Raw genomic sequence first — 18,086 nt, 5'->3', positions numbered from 1 at the left:
TCTACTTACATTATATCCCCCTCTTCTAATTTGAGATCGCAGCTCGGATTTATGATGACATAAGACAGACTATTTCTTTTCTCGCTAACGTCGTTATAATCAATCGCTGGCAGATTCAAACTCTCCATTCGCGATCTAACAAGATTGGCAATTTCCGCCCTTTCAATTTGTTGCTCGTGATTATCTCGAGCTTCATCCGCCATATTAATCGAATACTAAAGTAAAAAAATGAGTCATTGAGCTGTAATACAAAATATAATTGTTGTTTTTTAGATTGGTTATGCAAAGCAATGGTAGCCTCGAACTAGAGCTGAATTAAAAAGTTCACAAAGCAGTAGGAGAGCGCAGTGAAGTTATTTTAGAATTGTCACGGTGAACTGAGAAAAAAGTGGAAATATGAGTTAGACACTTCCACTTTTTTCCTTATAATGGACCTCTAATCATTCTTAGTCAACTCACCATCGAGTTGCGCCGTTCTGTACAACCCAAGCAATTGGTACCATCCTTAGGTCGGTAAGTTACACCTACTCTGTCCGGTCCAAGTTCCTCGTCAAGCTACCGGAAAAGCCCCAACTAATTACGTGCACTACTTGCTATATTAATGCAGTTATATGGCTACTAGTCAAAACGTAATCTCCACTTCATGTGTAAAAAGGTAAATCGGTGCGTAACATTCACGCATTCGATAGACATTGTTAGATTTTCGTGCGCTTACATAGCTCATGCCAGGAATGAAAAATGAAAGCTCTTATTTCTTGGACGCTGTCAGTGCGTGTGCTTTCGCTGATTAGTGATCCCAAGAAGTTAATTACAATGTGATTAAAATATGAGTAAACAATAATCGCGTGGGCATTTACGATTACTACGAATCTAGAAACTAATCTAATTTTCTAATGAAATAAAAACGAAGAAATAGTTGACTAAATTAAGGAAAGTTTTTAATTGAACGAAATAAACTCAAATACAGAAAGCGTGCAGTGCTTTATTTTCGTTGTCGCCAACTTCCAAAATCCACCCGTTAATTAGAAACTTTACAGGTTTTGCCGAGTTGTGCATCATTAAAGTCAGTATCGCCGTCATAATTGCAGTAATTGAAAGGAAACCGGAGTCTAATTAAGAATGAATTAGGTTAATGTCTTTGCGACGAAAATAATGAGCTTTTATTGATGTTACCGCCGGACAAAACTAAATCTCTTGTTCCGGAAGTTGCTGCTAAATTGTTCCGAGTTCTGCATTATAAACATCCTTTCTTCTTCAGCGTTTTACTGTTAACCAAATTATTCTAAATTATTTTTTCGCGAAGAAAGATTTTTAACTAAATCGGCGCCTCCACCATTTTTCAAGAATGTGGGTAATGACATTTGTGTACTTTGTGACATTCTTGTGTTAAAACATCGAAAACAAAACAAAAACAAAGCAATTAGCAAAGTGCGTAGGAAATAATTCGCCAACTATCTAAAATCGCAAATGCCCACGAGCACACTTCGAATGAACTTAACTTCCTCATACTCACCGATGGCACACGCACGCAGCTCGACCAGGCTGATGAAGGGGCACTCATACTCACATGAGAGGAGTCCGACAAACTCGTATCTTGAGTCCTATAAATACCGATGGGAATTTCACAAGTGGTCGAGCACAATTTCTGATAGAGTCGCCCGTAAGTCCGTATCCACATATCATCCTTGGTGATCTTCATCTGAAACAAAGCGCGACGTTTTAAATGCTCCAGCAATCGGTTGATGAACTTACAGAAGTTAGGAAGCCAGAGCCTGGAGCCTGATCGATACCCAGTAATAAACGAACGAAGGTTATAACATAGTCTTTTACAAAGGCTTGGTATAAAAGAGTATCCAACATGCTGGCGCTGAAGACACTACCGGCAGCGAAGGGCAAACGGAACATATACGATATGTGGGAGCCCCGCTCTTTTTCCCTCTGGAATAAAAATATTCAAGTGTTGTTGCAGAAAATAAATTATTAAACGAAGCTCGATTCGCACCATTGACTCAGGTTGCAAACCACGTGACTACAAGTGAAGCTTTCAGAATAGTAGCTTTCAGTTTTTATCGAAAAAGAAAGAGCAAGTGAGTAAATTAGTTCAGGCATTCAAACAGTCCAAACATATAACAAGCAAATTTTTAGGTCCAAATGTAAGACACCTTTCTGTGTTATTTCCACTTCGTTTTGTTAGTGAAATGCGATTTCGCTGTTTTCAGATGCCATCTCAAGGTTTAGTGGAAGTCATATTGTTTTCACGACTTTTTGTAAGTACTGAATAAAATAAGTGTTAACGGCGGCATTGGAATTTAAATCCGCGGCTCTACTACAATCTTCAAAAGTGTTAGATATTTTTAATTTTATCTGCGTAGTGTGTACAAAATAAACGGAGCAAGTAGTACAACAGCCAAAAGAGACACTCACTGTTTGATATTTTTGAAGCAATTTTCGACCATTTCCATCCTAAAAATAAAAAAAAATCCTTACAAAGAATGTAACAAATTAATCATAAAAATTTTTGTACGTAAATCGATTTGAATTATTCCGGTGTCAGACAGCTGGTCGCCGTTCATAAATAATTTAACGGTGCATTTTAAGTATATCTGTAAAGCTTCAATTTAGTTTAGGTGTGTTTTATGGCAACAGGAGGAAAGAATCAGAAAGGGCGGCCGCTGATATTGTACACACTATCTGCATATTTTGTTAGCTTGATATACAACTCTAAATATCCCCCTAGAATACTCCAAGACACTATTTTTCGAAAAAAAGTAAATAAACTTATGTTAAAAGTTGTACATAACCACACACCTAAACTACGTTGTTCATACATATCTTGAATTGAATAAGCAGGCGTAAGTAGAAAATCTCAAACGAAGGCTTCCTACTTGTCAGTCAACAAAGAAATTTGCAAATGAAAGGCGAACATTTTCTAATTTCTGAGAACATTCGCATAAACCTCATTAATCTGAAAAGGGTTTATGACGTTTTTCTCAGAAGTTAGCAAGCCATGTCGTGTTTCCTTCTCCTACCTCATCGTGTCATAAAAGCAAACTCATTATCAAAAAAATATGCAAGAAACTATTGATAAAATATGGTACATACGCATTGATATTCCTTATGTCATGCCTATAATAAAAGTACGTTTATAGAAAAAACAGTTTCAATAGTGAAAACGTTAATTTAATGAAATTGTAACACGAATACATATTCATAAGTTGTATAGAGAATTGAAAAGCAAACACGTCGTCAACTTTCTCCCCCTTTAATATTTTCACTAAGGCACGGGGCAAAATAATATTTGCGTCAAAAACAAATCAGCCTTTCCACACTCACTCGTCGGAAAAACGCGAGTTCAAATTGAATATTTACCTTTTCCATTTTGGATAGATGCAGTGCATATTTGTCGTGTGCTCTGAACTGCATGAATCGCATGTTGGACGACTGAGACAACTCGGTGATGCTTTTAATACTCGGAAAAAATCTACAATCAAAAAAGATGTTCAAGTGTACGCACAGTGTCTAATTAAAAATGTGCAACAGGAAACTCCTTTAATTGCAAAAGTCGAGCGCGAATTTAAATTTGACTTAACGAATGGTTTCGTTGATTGATCAACTTTTCACCGGGTGAAAAGTTAAAGGTCTTGAGGAGCTTTAAAATTAAATGTAACCATCAATTTCCATTCAAGCTGGAACTATTTATTTTTATTAGCTCCGATCAGGCTCGGGTTTATCTCACTTAGTTAGAATTGATAAAAGGCATTTGAAAAATCGTATATAACACACTTAAATTCAAGAAAGGAATCCTCGAAACGGATTCCAGAGGAGAAATTATTTTAGGACAAAGAATTCCTTTGGGTAGAATTTTCAATACTCACTTGAACATTGTTTGTACGGCTACTATCGTATTGCAGTCAGCCAAAGAATCCTCTTCCGCAGAATTGGATAGCTCTTTATTCACAACAACTACGTTCTCTGCTAACGTGATTCCAGCTCTGAGCAAATCATCCAAACTGGAAAAGAGGTCACGTTGTCACTTTATATCCTTCATTTTCATAAAGCCATCCTCTTTCACAGTAAAAATGACTTACCAATCAATTGTTCCGAGCATCCAGTAGACGAGAGGAAAATACGAGATGGCATCCAGAAAGGCGATATCGGGTCTCCTTTCCAGTAACAATATAATAGGGTTGAGCGACGTCTTGGATCGGAAATGCGCCCGCAACGGTATGATGAAATTGTAGATGCCATTAGATGCGTAATCCGCCGCCAAGATGATGGTTTTGTTTTGCCATTGATAATCTCGCGCATTACGATAACTGCAGTGTTCGCACACTTGAGCTAGTTGCAAACAACACAGAGGCTTCTTTTCTTTGAGCAAGTAACACAGGGTTGGACTAACTCCGATGTATGGAGACACCGGTGGGAAACCTTTTACGATGCTGCATGAATAATATCAGTTTATGTTGAGGGATGTGATGTTTAGAATGAATGTGATGAAGCGATAAGCAAAGCTGAATTTTTATCAAATATCTTGTTGAAATTTATTTTGGTGGATAAGCTTGTCGTTTTCAGGTTCTGAATATCACAGTCGGTCTTAAGCTGCCACGGTCTCAACAAAGAGAACCGTGAGAAGAGACAAGAATGTTACAAAACTGTTTAAACCTTTTCTTCAGGACAAGTATAAAAACGCAATCCACCTCGAGCTCTTTACGATTAAAACAATTTGGAAATTTTAGCTAATCATAAAAGGCGGGACAGGCCATTCCAACAGTTGCTACAGTTAACAGACAGACAATATTTCGTTTTCTTCCCTGAATTTCAGACGGGCTATATTAATCCTCAGCTTTACCCATTCAATCTCACATAATCTAACTCCAGCAATTAATTTTAATTTTATTACGTGATATAAAACTGATGAGGCGGAAATGCGTAAAACGTGATTATAGATGATGAAGATTTATTTAACTCTAATTAACGCTCAACAATTTTAAAAAAAATATTTAGAATACACGTACTTTTAAAGGTGTTTCCAATGAACGAATTTATTGAGGTACGAAGAAGAATTTATAGACCCTATTTATTTCAAATAAATTATTTCCTTTGAAGCGATTATTTCTTGATTGATAAACAAATTGTATTCTTATTGGTGAATTTCCAGTCCACCTCAAAAGTGGAGTATCAGACTTTTCTTTTTGTGTGCAGAAATACTGACTGATGTAATAAGCCATGAAAGACCCATTAAACATCTTAACGTAATAGCCCCGTCTAGTCTTAAAGTTTTACGAGTGGATTTATATCGGGTGTAATCGTTGGAACAGCCTATCGTAATAAATTCGTACTATTCGGTCAAAGGTCAAAAAGTTTAACAGTCTGCATTACCTTCTCCCATAAGTTTCGGAGCTAACGACAACTACAATGACAAAATGTACGTTACTCTATCTATTGAACAGTACAAAACGTAAGCAAGCTACAAGAGGTATAATACAAAAATTTCGAAGAAAAAATGGTATGGTAGCTATGTCAAAAACATGCACCAAAATTCTATTGTTTTATCCGAAGGTCTCTACTTATATGTAAAAAAAAAAGTTGACTTACCGGGCACATTCGTCATGCCATGCGGGTCTCTCCGAGTCCCCAGAGTCGTCTGTAAGACTGGACCTAGGGAGTGCAAGGATCGGACAGAGTGATCAAGAGACAGAGCTATATATGTGCAAGTCATGACCGTGCTCACAGAAACACCAGGACACGATAAGAAGGTGAAAGAGTGAGAAACGAACACAAAGCTCCGAAGAAAGAGAGCGAAGACAGAGTTATAGCGGTCACAATTGCACTAAGCTAAGATATCTAATCTTCGGATAAACCCTTTGACATATCGGACTAGGACATGCAAGGGCTAAAAAAACCTTACGCTATTTTCTCGCTGGGCGACCTCCACGGCACGTCATCCTCCAATTCGTCCTCACTTTCGTCAGCCACGTCCTGGGGGATGTTCAACGTTGAACTAGTGAACATGTCCGGAACGGGAAGGATGCTAGGCCTGCGGGAATTCCGCCGTTGGTTAATCATTTCCGGACTGAGCAAGTTGGGGTTGTCGCCGCTTCGGGGAATGTCCAAGTGGTTGCCAGTTATCGACACGTCGATAGTCGTAGAGCCAGGAGACGACTCCTTTAGACATTGACGGGAATCACTCAAACCAGCGTTGTCCGGAAATGTGGCTATGGGAAAATAATCTTAGAATTTGATAGTACAAAAACGAGCTTTTGTCATTGGGTGCGCAACATTAAAAGCGACTATTTCTGTTGGTTGGTTGCTGTGAACTGACCACTTAAATGACACGGAAAGCTGAGGATCAAGTGAGTGGCCGATGTGATTATGTACAGACAGTGAACAACAATTTTGCATGGATCTACAACGGATTGTACAAATTTTTACCACTAGTTGTGTTTCCCTCCTAAATTCACACACACAATTTTATTCCGTTACTACTTTTTACGTATTTGTTAGAAATTACTTCAGTACTGTGCTTTTTGAAAGTTGAGTTATTATTTCCACTAAACAAACTAAATTTTCAATTAAAAGTCAACAAAACAGCTCTTTAAACTTCCATCAGTTGCGAGTCTTCCCAGTTTACACAATCATCGCTCACGAACCAACTGATTTGTATTTTATAACTGGAAAATGTCGACTGCATTATGCAGCCTCTTCAAACCTCTTCAGACAAACCCAGTTCAAACAATCCCGCGGATCATGTATAGAATAAAATTATGTTTTCATGAAAAGAGTCTGAAATGAAACATTCCAAAGAACGAATTCTCCGTTTTATTGTTGGTTACAATTTTAATATAACAAGGAAAACGTTAAAGTTTTAATATCGTTTGGTAGATTTATTCAGTTTTGTGCAAAAATTTTAAAGCTTCCACAAAATACATTTTAACTCACCTTTTACTTTGTTACTACTCGTGTAGTTGAAGGTTTTTGCTATAGAGGGTTATTTTATCATCCTCATGCTTGTCTAACATTACGTCAAATATGTTATTCGCAGAGAGAGAACTTACGTTTACAACTTTACGTATGCCAGGCACAATTCGAACTTTTTCCGTTTAATCTGTGCGACTGCAGTTAACCTTTGTGTTTCATATTTGTTTATAACACTTAAGCTGGTTTATGCATCTCTGCAAAAACTCGTGACATGCATATTAATACAAGAGGAGAATATTTCATAATGATTATTACGACACGACACGGATACCGAATAAAAAACAAAATATTGCAGAGCCATATTTTTACACTTTTCCCGAACAAAAAATTAAAAAAAAAACGCAAGTCCTCTCTATGCGAAACCCGACATCAGCATACCAAAAAAATGCTAAAACATGCGCGACAACACTCACTGACACAGGTGGGAACTTGCAGAATTAGTTGAGGAGGGCCGGTACCGTCTTTCGTGGCGGGAGCCGGAGTCTTCTCCTCCGCCGTAACAATCACAGGATCGGTGGAAGTATTGTTGTTATTCCCCTGTTGCTGGTTAGCCACCGTGAACGACGAATTTTCTTCTTTCGTGATGCTCATGTAGTAACACGTATCGCTCTTCTTCATGATATGTCTGGGACCTGGATTCAGTAAGATGGTGTCTTCGTAGAACTCCGGAAGTTCAGCGGGACGTACGCCAACCAACGCCACTCCGTATCTAAAGAAAATCACAAAAATAGAGATATTTCAAGGAGTTGAGGACAACAAAGGAGATGGGAGGCAAATTTACCTACTTTCTGTGAGAATGAAAACTGGCGTACGTGAAGCTTTTCCCTTCGTACTCGCCGAAGAAGCGACTATCGCCTAGAACGATGTGGTAAATTTCGTTGCCGGAGCAGCGGCCGTAGAGGCGGTGCCATTCTTCTTGTGATTGCTGGCCTTCTCTAGAAATAAAATGTTTCTAAAATTCGTACAAATTGTTGATGCTCAAATTGTCATTAATTCCACAAAGGAAGCAATTATCCTGGAAGTGACAACAAGGATTTTCCGGCAAACTTAAGTCCGGTCGGTGTTTTTAGTGAACCATTGAAATAAAACTAAGCTTCCAGCTTGTTTACTGTGGATCAGTTTAATAGTTGCAAAATTTAAAAAGTTCAAAGTTTAGCATGTGCTCGGTAATAATCGGCCCGCAAAACGCTAAATCAGTTTGAAAATCAACGAAGCTTGTAGCCATATGTACGGGCAAGCAGAAATATGGATGAGTTTAAATACAATTTTCCACATTTTCTAGAGTGGTTCCATAACCAAATAAACCACGTGTTAGATAGTCTTAAAACACAAATAAATATCTTCTTCCATTTAAGTTTACAGAGCACAGGTTTAGCTATTTTAATGAAAACAGCAAACTCGTGAAACTAAATAAATTTTTGCAGCAATAAACTTTTTGTGGTTTCTTCACCAAACAAAGATTTGGTAAAAATGCGCCCAACGGCGTGTGAAAGATGACAAATTCTATTTCATATTAAAGTAATGCTTCGTTAACCGTGCTAATAAGTCGCGCTACATGAAGCGCACCAGAGCTTTCAACCCTGAAAGCCCGAAAAGCTTAACTTGAAATAAATGACAATTTTTAAGAGTCCTCGCAACTTTGCATCTACACTGGATTCAAACGTGATCTATCTTCGCGACAATCCCAGAATGTTTTTCCCCTAATGAATTATTAATGGCCGCAACACCTAAACTTGCGAAAATTGCACTTACTGTCCTCTGGAAGTGTGAAGAAGCAGCGTAACCAGAGTGGAGGCCCCAGGACACGTGCAATTATTAGCGAGAAGAGCATACTTGAACTCGTCTTCGCACACGACATACTCGGCGAATTTTACGTGGAGCTTATTTTCAGGCCGGAAAATTTGTACATATTGTGCGACGTTGGGGGCGAAGTCTTTCACAGCCCACGATCTTAATATCGTATGCTCGTCCTGAAAAAAATAATTAGAGCTTCAAAAGCGTCTCTGACGGTTGAAAAGTTTTGTTAATCCGTTGAGTGTCGGTGAACCGGTGAATTAAATAAAAAGGATATCTAGTTCTGAAAAGAAGTTGTTTGTTGAATAAAGTCGAAATTTTGCGAAATTGCAACGCAGCTGAATAACTTTAAATTAATTAAAACGAGGGTAAGGTGGTGAATGGAGATATCGCTGCTTTACAGCTGTAAAAGCGATCAGATTAATTAAAAATGAAATTAGTCGGATTTTGTCTGTGCTTAAAGTGTTTCCTATCTAAAACTTCAAAGAAAATCCACGAGTGTCACAAACTCAGAATGGCTTTCGCTGTTTTATGATTTACGATTATGTGCACCATTCTGGATTTATGTCCTAAAAGTAGACCAAACGGATTGCAATAAATTTCCCACACATTTGGTAATTATTCGTTTTTTTTGCAACTGAAAAAAGTAACAAATGTTCACTAAACTCGGAGCTGGCAGCTCACCCCAGAATTATGATCACTTCAGACATGATAACTTGCAGCAAAGTCATCTCTTTTATCTTCGCCTCTCCGCGTTTAAAAAGAATCGTCGCATGAAATTTGAATTTTTTATGTCAAACAAAGATTGGAAATTATGAAGAGCTTTGTTTTACCTCTTGATTATTTGATTTCAAGGCGAAAAAATATTAATTTTGCATAATTAAAACGAATAAACTAATAAAATTAAGTTGGAGGAAGAACCCGGTAAAAGTGGATTTTATTTCTTAATTTAAAATACGCATCGGGGAGATCTGCGAAAATCCCAGATGTTTCTTGGATTCCGGAGGTAGAAATAAAGTTTTCCGTGAAGACCCTAGTTCGTGATTCCGGGAAAAATATTAGTGCAGAGGAATAAAACATTCGGCTTAAACTAATCTCCATTACGGCAATTTCTGCTGCTTTTAGGATTTGAGGATCAGTGTCCAACAAAAGAATTTATTTTGATGAGGCAATATTCTAACCAACGATTTACTTTTCTAAGCAATTTTCGATCAATTTACGAACCAAAATAAATTGGAAACACACCACTTATTCTCCCCTTTATTTATCGCTCGATTAATTCCCACTTGTCTGGCGAATTTATTTCAGAAAAAATTAAAAATTGATACCGCTTTTTTTTTGGGAGTGACCTTTCGATAAATCTTCATCGTTATTCCATCCCGTTTCGCCTTAAACAATTTTCCAGCGTCGATTTCGGTATAAATCACCCAGCAACTATTGATCCCTCTTCACTAATTTATTTCCATTAAACCATCATAATCTAATTGGCAATTTAATGTATCGCACGATTCGTTCAACATTTCCCCGAGCTGCCATCCACACTCGCGTTTTCACCTTCACAATATTCCTTAATTAAACTCACCGCAGCCGTTTTGTCCGCGTAATTTCTGGCAGCAAGAACAAAACAAGCTTCAGCTTCGTTCATCCGAGCTCTTGCCAAATCCCCATCTTTCAGGCAAGAGCCCTGGATGTAGATGACACGTTGCGCCCAAATAGGGACTTGGAGGATCATTCTCATGGTGGTGTCGAGTTCCATGGGTGATAGGAGTACGACGTAGTAGTCTTGAAGGAGAGGATGAGCGTAGAACTCGTTTAAGAAGTCCATGATGGTGTCGGCATGCAACGTCGTGCTGCATACCACCACGTGCTTCTCGGACTGCGCTCGGTGGGATGAGTAGGAACCTCCTAGTTTCTGGCGCTCCATCCAGGTGAAGGCGAGTTGCTCGAACTGGGAATTTTGAAGCTGGGGTTAAACCTAGGGACTACTTTTTGAGGAAAATGCAGCGTCTAAATACAATAAGTTGTACTTAGACGCTACATTCTAGTTGGACACTATTTCTACCTGCGTGGGCAGCACTATAAGTGCCACACAGATCATGATGACCATGTAAAGTTGCGAGGGCCAAATGTCAGGAACAAAATCTCCATATCCAACCGTCGAAAAAGTAACCACAACGTAGTACGTAGCTTGGAAGAGATTGAGGTGTCGATGTCCTGCCCTTTGAAAGTGCTGAATTCCGCAGACACTGCAACAATCACTTTCAAATTAATTCAATTACAAATGACTTGCCTAGAAAACGTGGATTCAGAAGACTTTGATTTCGTCAATGAGACAGAAATTTACATCAAAGTCGACACCCTTCAGAGAGATGGACAATTATAAATTCAAACATTTGAGACTGTGACTTGTAGCAAAGGAAGCACTTTGTGTAATTGAATGAAAAAGAAGTTTGGAAAGGGTCTAATGAAAGGGGCGTAGGAGCAGACATTGTGTATGTAGATACGTTATTTATGGTGAGCTGAAAAGTGCTTTCCATATGAGTAATCAATATTAATTCAATCGCTTTTATTAGCTATTAACCTCAATGAGAGTTGGAAACAGCTCATAAAGAAGTCGAAACTAATTTCTAATAAGACGTTTTTTATATCCACACGGCCATTGAGTTATTCGACTCAATTTTTTTCTATTAAATATTCAAAAGTCAATTCTTAAAGACTTTGTATGAAGTTAGTTGTAATTAAAGAGCGGAAAATATATAAGAAATTCTCGAATCTCTTGTAATATTAATTTTTTTGTTCATAAAAGATTCTTCGAAACCATTCATTTCCACAAATTTTCAGATCCTTTAATTCCTTCGATTATTCGTTCATTAGCTTTACATTCTTAGAATTTTAAGGACTTCGTTGTCGATTCGGTTTCTCTGGAATTTTCTAAATTCCCGTTCTTGACATCCTTAAACCCTTGATAGAGATTTCAAATTTTTATATCCAGTGGATCTTCAGGATTTTCAAAATGTTTAAACCCTTAAAAGTATTCGAAATTTTAATTGATAAGTATTAAATTTAATAAGTTTGCTCCAAAAATAAGCGAGATATTAACCGAAGAAAATTTATATAGTTTTATTTAGAATTTTTTGTTTCTAAAAAAATTATATTTTGGAATTCCGGAAAATGTAAAAGCGAATTCTTAGCAAACAGAATGCAAAAAAAAACTGTATCTGTGGTAGCTTTCGAGATATGAAACCTGAATGTTGGAAAGCTGCTGAAATTTTCCACGAGAATCGGAGCAGATAACTAAAAATTTAATTATTTTTTTAATCATTTTAATAGCAGACTTTCTTGTCAAATTGTATCCAAAGCGTCACTTTTCACTTTTTTTAATTCATGATTTCAAAGAGTTCACAAATTAAATCTGTGTCTGACACAACTTTGTAAAGTAGCCTAAAATAGCCTCCCTGTACAAACACAAATTACAACAAAAATATTTCCACATATTCGCGAAACTTTTATTTGCCATCAAACAATGACCAACACAAATTTCACAGCGATTTTAATTAACAACTGCCCGGCGTGCCGCTTTGATAAATGGACTAACAATCATTACAAAACTGGACATGGAACAACAATATTGAATTTCTAAAAATTTTTTAATACGATTCGTTGTCTTGCGACCGAAACATTGTAATCTAAATAAACTTTTCACATCAATAATTCACCGCGTCTTTGTGTAAGATAATGTACTTTACCACCATCCATGGAGCTATTAACAGTCTCCGATATTGTTAAAACGATTATTGTCGCAAAGGTCAGGTTTGCCGTCGCAGAGGACCATAAACACGTCGCAATCCTCTATTCGGCTGTTCTTCGGGTGGTGACGTCGATTATCCAAAGTTTTCTACTTTCCAAAACGGTCTCCAGCTCACAGCTTGTTGCCCTTTCCCACAACGATAGAATAAAGGGCATCAAACGCACGCCAATTTCAACTTGTCAAAAGTTTAATGCGAAAAGTCGTGTTACACCAGTTCGATGAAATGATTAGTAATTTACAACAAAACAATTATTCTTTGTCTGCAGCGGAACTTTGCACCGGCTCACGTAACTATGTAAATTACAGCTTTGTTTGAGGAAGTTTAGGCTAACCCAATGCGACTTTACAAATCCATCCGACGCTGTTAATAACAAGGTTAAAAGCATTTCTAGAGCTGCCTGCTAATTTATTTACAAAAGATGGAAACTACAGTTATGGTTGACGTAATGTAATGCGGAAAAAGCGATAAAATCGTTTTCTAGCACACAAAGCAATTACCTTGTAAACACGAGACAAACTAGGGTTGCGGATAATATCGTGAGCTGTTGCGACAAAGCAGATTGCGATTTCTGCATTGCCCTGTGGAGATCGTTCTGCAACAAAACAAGATTTCTAAATTATTATAAGTCTGGGGCGAATATTGTTCGAGTTATCTTTAACATTTAAATAAGTTACCAGCTCCTCAGGAGCAGACTATTAAAATCACAGGTCAGATTTGTTCTGCGACAATTGCATGACGCTTGCAGGAATGAAAAATTCACGATAAGAGACCGGAAGTACGGCAGTTTTCCTTCTAACTTCCTTCATAATTTAGGTTTTGTACACATGTATCTCTGAAGCTCTTCATTCAGCTCGGCCAGTTATAGATTTTTTTAACACAAGACCATTATGTAAATATGCTTCGTAACCGAAATATCCCATAAAAGTTTCGATAATTTCTGATTGTTTTTTAATAATCCTGGAAATGCAATCACATCTAATAAATTCTAGAGATTCAGAGCATGGTTTCAAAAAGAAGCTCGCATTACATAAATCAGTTTTTTATTACATTTGGTTGGAAGTTTTCCGGCTAAAATGATGGAGCTTTGGCGAAAATAAAAAAACATCAGGTTCTTCTTTCAGAAAACAATAAAATAATCCGCAGAGCAATTTTTTAATACTTACGAACATATTTTCTAACGCATGTTTTGCTAACCAACAATTTAGAAATACTGGAATGAAGAGATTCCTCAACGGGGGATAAAAAATCTGTAACAAAGAAACCGTTTACACTCGGTTAAACCTGAAGACTAACTCACCGTTAATGTAAATGGAATAGTATTCACAATTTCTAATATGAAATGAAACGATAACAGCTGCTGCCAGATGTTCCCCTGAAACAAAAAACAGAAATCCAATTAAGAAATTTAACTTCTAAACTTTTATAAAATCCATCGATTATTTCGGACTGAGTGCAGGTGTGTTTATTAGCACAGTTACTAGCGCATGACAAAAACATTTTTAGGATCAATACCTGTTGAAGTTTTCGATTTTCTACAGACAATGAAACTGAGTTAGGTGGCCGATTTTACAACAATTTTTCCATGTGCTTTCATGTAAATATTTTAGAAGATCCGTGAGATAAGCCCATTACGGAAAAAAGTTTACTTTCCACGCTTTCTTAATGAATCTTATTTGGAACGAGTCTCAAAGTATGCACTCTGGTGTTTCAAGAACCAGACATTTTTCGCTTCATTTCGTAAAACCGCTGAAATGTATTTTCGCTAAAAGCTATGGAAATTTTTTTGGTCCTTCCTAAACTAATAAAATTGTTTGTAAAAACACATTTTGATACGCAAAATTATGAAAATACGCACGTGTACTTTCTTGCATGGTTCTGGTTGCATGTCAGATGTTATTACTTAATCATTTACCCTTTTCATTAATTAATTAGTCAAATTAAATACAAAGTTTAGATTATCTATCAGCAATACTTTACAAACACAGCTAAAAATAACGATCAATCCATTTATTATTAAAAAAGTGTATTTCAAAACTGCCCGAAGGGGTTCTGTACAAATCCGTGGCGGATTACCACAAAAAGCTCCTGTTAACATGTTTACTTTAACGAGTTAATTTCCACATAATTTCATTTATCATGATTATGAAAAAAAGCTCGGGGAAAGCCTTCAGGAAGTCATAAATAAACGGTGAAAATTAGTCTTCCATCCCAAGTGATCAATTAGCTTGTGTCTCGCTAATGAAAAATATTTTACTATGCTTCGGAAAAGTTTTAGCACCCTCAAGAATCAATAACTTGACAAAATTCGGGCACTGGAAAATAACTTGATGTTATTAAAATAAAATGAAAGCTCTTAGTTTAGTTCAGCTTCTTATAATTTTAAAAATCGTTTATTTCGGCATGTTTGTGAGGTGAAAATATTTATTTTCGTAAAACTACACAGATTTAAGTTAGTTATAAGCCAGTCCACACCTGTGGCTACAAGCAATTAATTTGAGTAAATGAATAGTAAACATAAATTCCCATTTATCTTTGACGTTATTAAAAGTAATTGCTGTTAATCCTCTGGTTTACTGAAAGCAGTGGATTTAATATTTTTCCACGCGTTCCAAAAAAGAAAAATATTTACAGTATCTAGATTGGCAATTTGTTGTTGGTGTAAATAAATTTAATTCAGCGTGTGGTCGACAAAAAAGTGGAATAAATTTATGAATAATTTATGATTTATGAATATTTTTATGTGAAATTTTAATACACAAACCGTAGTACAAGTAAAAAATTAGATTGTTTTTTATATTCTGAAAATGGCCTAATTTTTTAGTGATGTTGAAAATTTGAGTATTTATGCGTCTACCTTTCTCTTTTCACTTCTGAATTAAACAAAGTGCTCGGAAAATTTCTGTTCTATCAAATTCATCCCAACACAATAATAACAATTATTGTCTGGGACCGCCATTAATACCATTTTGCAACAACAAAAGAAAATTAGCATAAACGAGACTAAAATACCTTGTATCCGAGGTAGGCCAATAAAAGAGCCTCCGTTAGACTAATCATGGCCAATATAACTTGTACTATCCACAACTCGAGGGGGCGGTTCACCCACAGAATAGCATCCCAATTGATGATTGGGTTTTCTTGAAATTTTTCTTCTGTTAGATTGGCAGAGATCATATATTCGGATTTGTCGCCTGGTGTACATCCGTAACTAAAAAAAATCATTTCAAATTAATAATATTGACGTAAAATCTCTATCAAAACCTTGATCTAATTTCAAAGAATCATGAATTATTGAAAGTTTTATTTCGGAGTGACTTGTTGAGAAATCCACCACGTTACAGCGAACATCCCATTTGCTATTTGTAGGCTGTAGTAAAACGTGAGGGTGTTCGGAATTATTTTTAGATCAACGTTTTTATAGACTGGCGTCACTATCACTAAAACAAAAATAAGCTCGTACTTACCACGCCGCGTAAGTGGGATCGAGATCTGTGATAACTCGAATTATGTACAGAATACATGTGAGCAGTTTAAAAAATAAATTGGCTATTCGTATCCTAAGACCTGAAACAACAGACCAAAAATTAATTACAGCAATGACTGCTGAAGCATGCGTCGTTGTTTATTAAATATTTCCGCATGTTTACTTTCCAACCGGAAACTGAAGAGAGTTTCGGATCTTGAAACCCGAGACACTGTTTGAAACTTGGAAATTGTCGAAATAATTAATTACAACGCTGTCAGGTAAGCTCGAATGTTACTAGTAAAACGTATTTGCTCGGAAACGATTTTAATCTTAGTGTGAAGGCAGTCTGTGTTTATTTGCAGACCTTGGTGTGTATTTGAAAGGATGAATTTTTTATAGATTTATTTCTCCTCAAAAGTTTATTGAGAGGTCTGCGTGATGGAAGGAACTGAAAAGCGAAAAGGAACAAGACGACAAATCAAGGATAAACCGGGAGATGATATAATCGTGTTCAGTTTCAACGCAATTATTCGGGTGCTAGAAATGAATTGCTTTCGGAGACCGCTTGACTTTTTGCGAAAGATTAAAAAGCTCGAGCTCGACTTATGGCTAAACTTAATTGCGGTAATGCGACTTAAGCCAATTTTTTGTTTTTTAAAATTCAACTTTTCTAAGATAACTTGAATCTTCTTATAAAACTTAGCACGTACATCGCATCCACCATTCTAACAAATTTAAAGACATTGTACAAATCGTCTAAAAACAGTTTCAGTCATAAATTTTCCTAAAATGATTTGTTATCGAAACTCCGCTTCCTGGAAACCGGATAGGTTTTGGATAATAATACTCTCCAAACTTTAAAATTACAAATGCATCGACAGGGTTCATTGAAATAATCCGTCTAATAATTGAAAAATAAAGTGCACTGACGCCTCCACCATTTTTAGAACGCTTAAAATTTAGTGTTTTCGCTTAAAGAAAGAGGCGTTTATTATTACAAAAACCCCATTTAGTAAAACAAACTCATAAAGCTCGAGCTTCTTTCGAAACTGCGCTGGATTACAAGTGGTATTGCTTCAATCACAATTCTTCCTTTTTCTTCGTTGTAAAGCTCCCAATGCGAACCCTTGTCAGAATAAATCCCCAATTTTTCCTCCCGCAACTATCAAATTAGTGTTAAACGAATAAGATGCAAATGGAAGAGCTCGCAGTCGCTTAAAATGCAATTTTCTCTCTATGTAAATAATCGAATTAATTCTCCAATTGTTTGTAGACGATGACTACAACGTGATTTCGATCTACTTTCACAGTTGACGTGTTTCCTGTGATAGTCAGTTACTTGGATTGTTTTACGTTTAATGAGGTTGATAATGCCGTGCTTTAATACTTTGGTACGATATGCCGGAACGATATTCCTTTGAAATAGGGACTTTGCCAGACAACGGCGTGGTTTATTATTTCATTTGCCGCGTGACGTTATTATCTACTCGCTGGTACAAAATACGAACGTGTCTAAAATGTTCGGAGGGAAATAGTAGCTTGCGGTTTGCGCTTTACACAAGCAGCGACCAAATGCAGATCGCTCATATAAATCTAAAAAAATAATCACGTTGTGGTGAATGTGCTAGTTTTTTGGCGCGGCGTAGTTCGAAAATGCTTCGATGACACGCCACGAGGTATAAATACAGTGCGTGACAATTAGTAATTTCATTACTAGTGATAAAATTAAGAAATTATGTTCAAGTTTGGCCTAATAGAGGAAAGAAAAATGAGACCTATTAGAACACAGATCTAATCTTCAAGTTGTTAACAGGCATATTTTGGGTTGAACCTATAATTTTAGTTGCATTAACATTTCGAACGCGTTTCAAAACTTAATCGGATGTAGTCAAAGTTTCCAGCGGAGCTGTGAAATTAAAATAAAATGGGACTAAATTTAGGTTTAACAACTTTAAGATAAAATTTAACTATTAAACGACATTCGTGGTCATATTTTGAATGTTACCATCTATTCATTAAAGCCCTGTCATTGTTTAGAG

General features: G+C 36.6%; 1 protein-coding gene across 2 annotated transcripts in view; it reads right to left on the bottom strand.

Moving 5' to 3' along the window:
* Nucleotides 1-18,086, bottom strand: part of SLO2 (slowpoke 2) — a 48,259-nt gene that overhangs the window by 3,814 nt on the left and 26,359 nt on the right. The window contains exons 4-23 of one of the 2 annotated variants that reach the window (XM_088030573.1): nucleotides 16,046-16,145; nucleotides 15,591-15,789; nucleotides 13,879-13,953; nucleotides 13,745-13,828; nucleotides 13,079-13,173; nucleotides 10,835-11,018; nucleotides 10,355-10,720; nucleotides 8,731-8,948; nucleotides 7,764-7,913; nucleotides 7,392-7,687; nucleotides 5,909-6,215; nucleotides 5,596-5,658; nucleotides 4,089-4,439; nucleotides 3,876-4,010; nucleotides 3,370-3,481; nucleotides 2,425-2,463; nucleotides 1,753-1,938; nucleotides 1,514-1,699; nucleotides 460-555; nucleotides 10-215 (exon numbers count right to left, since the gene is read on the bottom strand). In XM_088030573.1, coding sequence (XP_087886699.1) covers nucleotides 10-215; nucleotides 460-555; nucleotides 1,514-1,699; nucleotides 1,753-1,938; nucleotides 2,425-2,463; nucleotides 3,370-3,481; nucleotides 3,876-4,010; nucleotides 4,089-4,439; nucleotides 5,596-5,658; nucleotides 5,909-6,215; nucleotides 7,392-7,687; nucleotides 7,764-7,913; nucleotides 8,731-8,948; nucleotides 10,355-10,720; nucleotides 10,835-11,018; nucleotides 13,079-13,173; nucleotides 13,745-13,828; nucleotides 13,879-13,953; nucleotides 15,591-15,789; nucleotides 16,046-16,145 — 3,448 coding nt within the window. The remainder of the gene's footprint in view (nucleotides 1-9; nucleotides 216-459; nucleotides 556-1,513; nucleotides 1,700-1,752; nucleotides 1,939-2,424; nucleotides 2,464-3,369; nucleotides 3,482-3,875; nucleotides 4,011-4,088; nucleotides 4,440-5,595; nucleotides 5,659-5,908; nucleotides 6,216-7,391; nucleotides 7,688-7,763; nucleotides 7,914-8,730; nucleotides 8,949-10,354; nucleotides 10,721-10,834; nucleotides 11,019-13,078; nucleotides 13,174-13,744; nucleotides 13,829-13,878; nucleotides 13,954-15,590; nucleotides 15,790-16,045; nucleotides 16,146-18,086) is intronic. The other variant, XM_088030574.1, reaches the window with a different exon arrangement.

Source organism: Gnatocerus cornutus, chromosome 2 (assembly GCF_029298725.1).
Source record: "Gnatocerus cornutus isolate USDA-ARS CGAHR chromosome 2, icGnaCorn1.1, whole genome shotgun sequence".
In the NCBI taxonomy this organism is placed as follows: Eukaryota; Metazoa; Arthropoda; class Insecta; order Coleoptera; family Tenebrionidae; genus Gnatocerus; species Gnatocerus cornutus.
The sequence above is the reverse complement of the archived record's forward strand: the minus strand, read 5'-3'. Positions and strand labels throughout refer to the sequence as shown.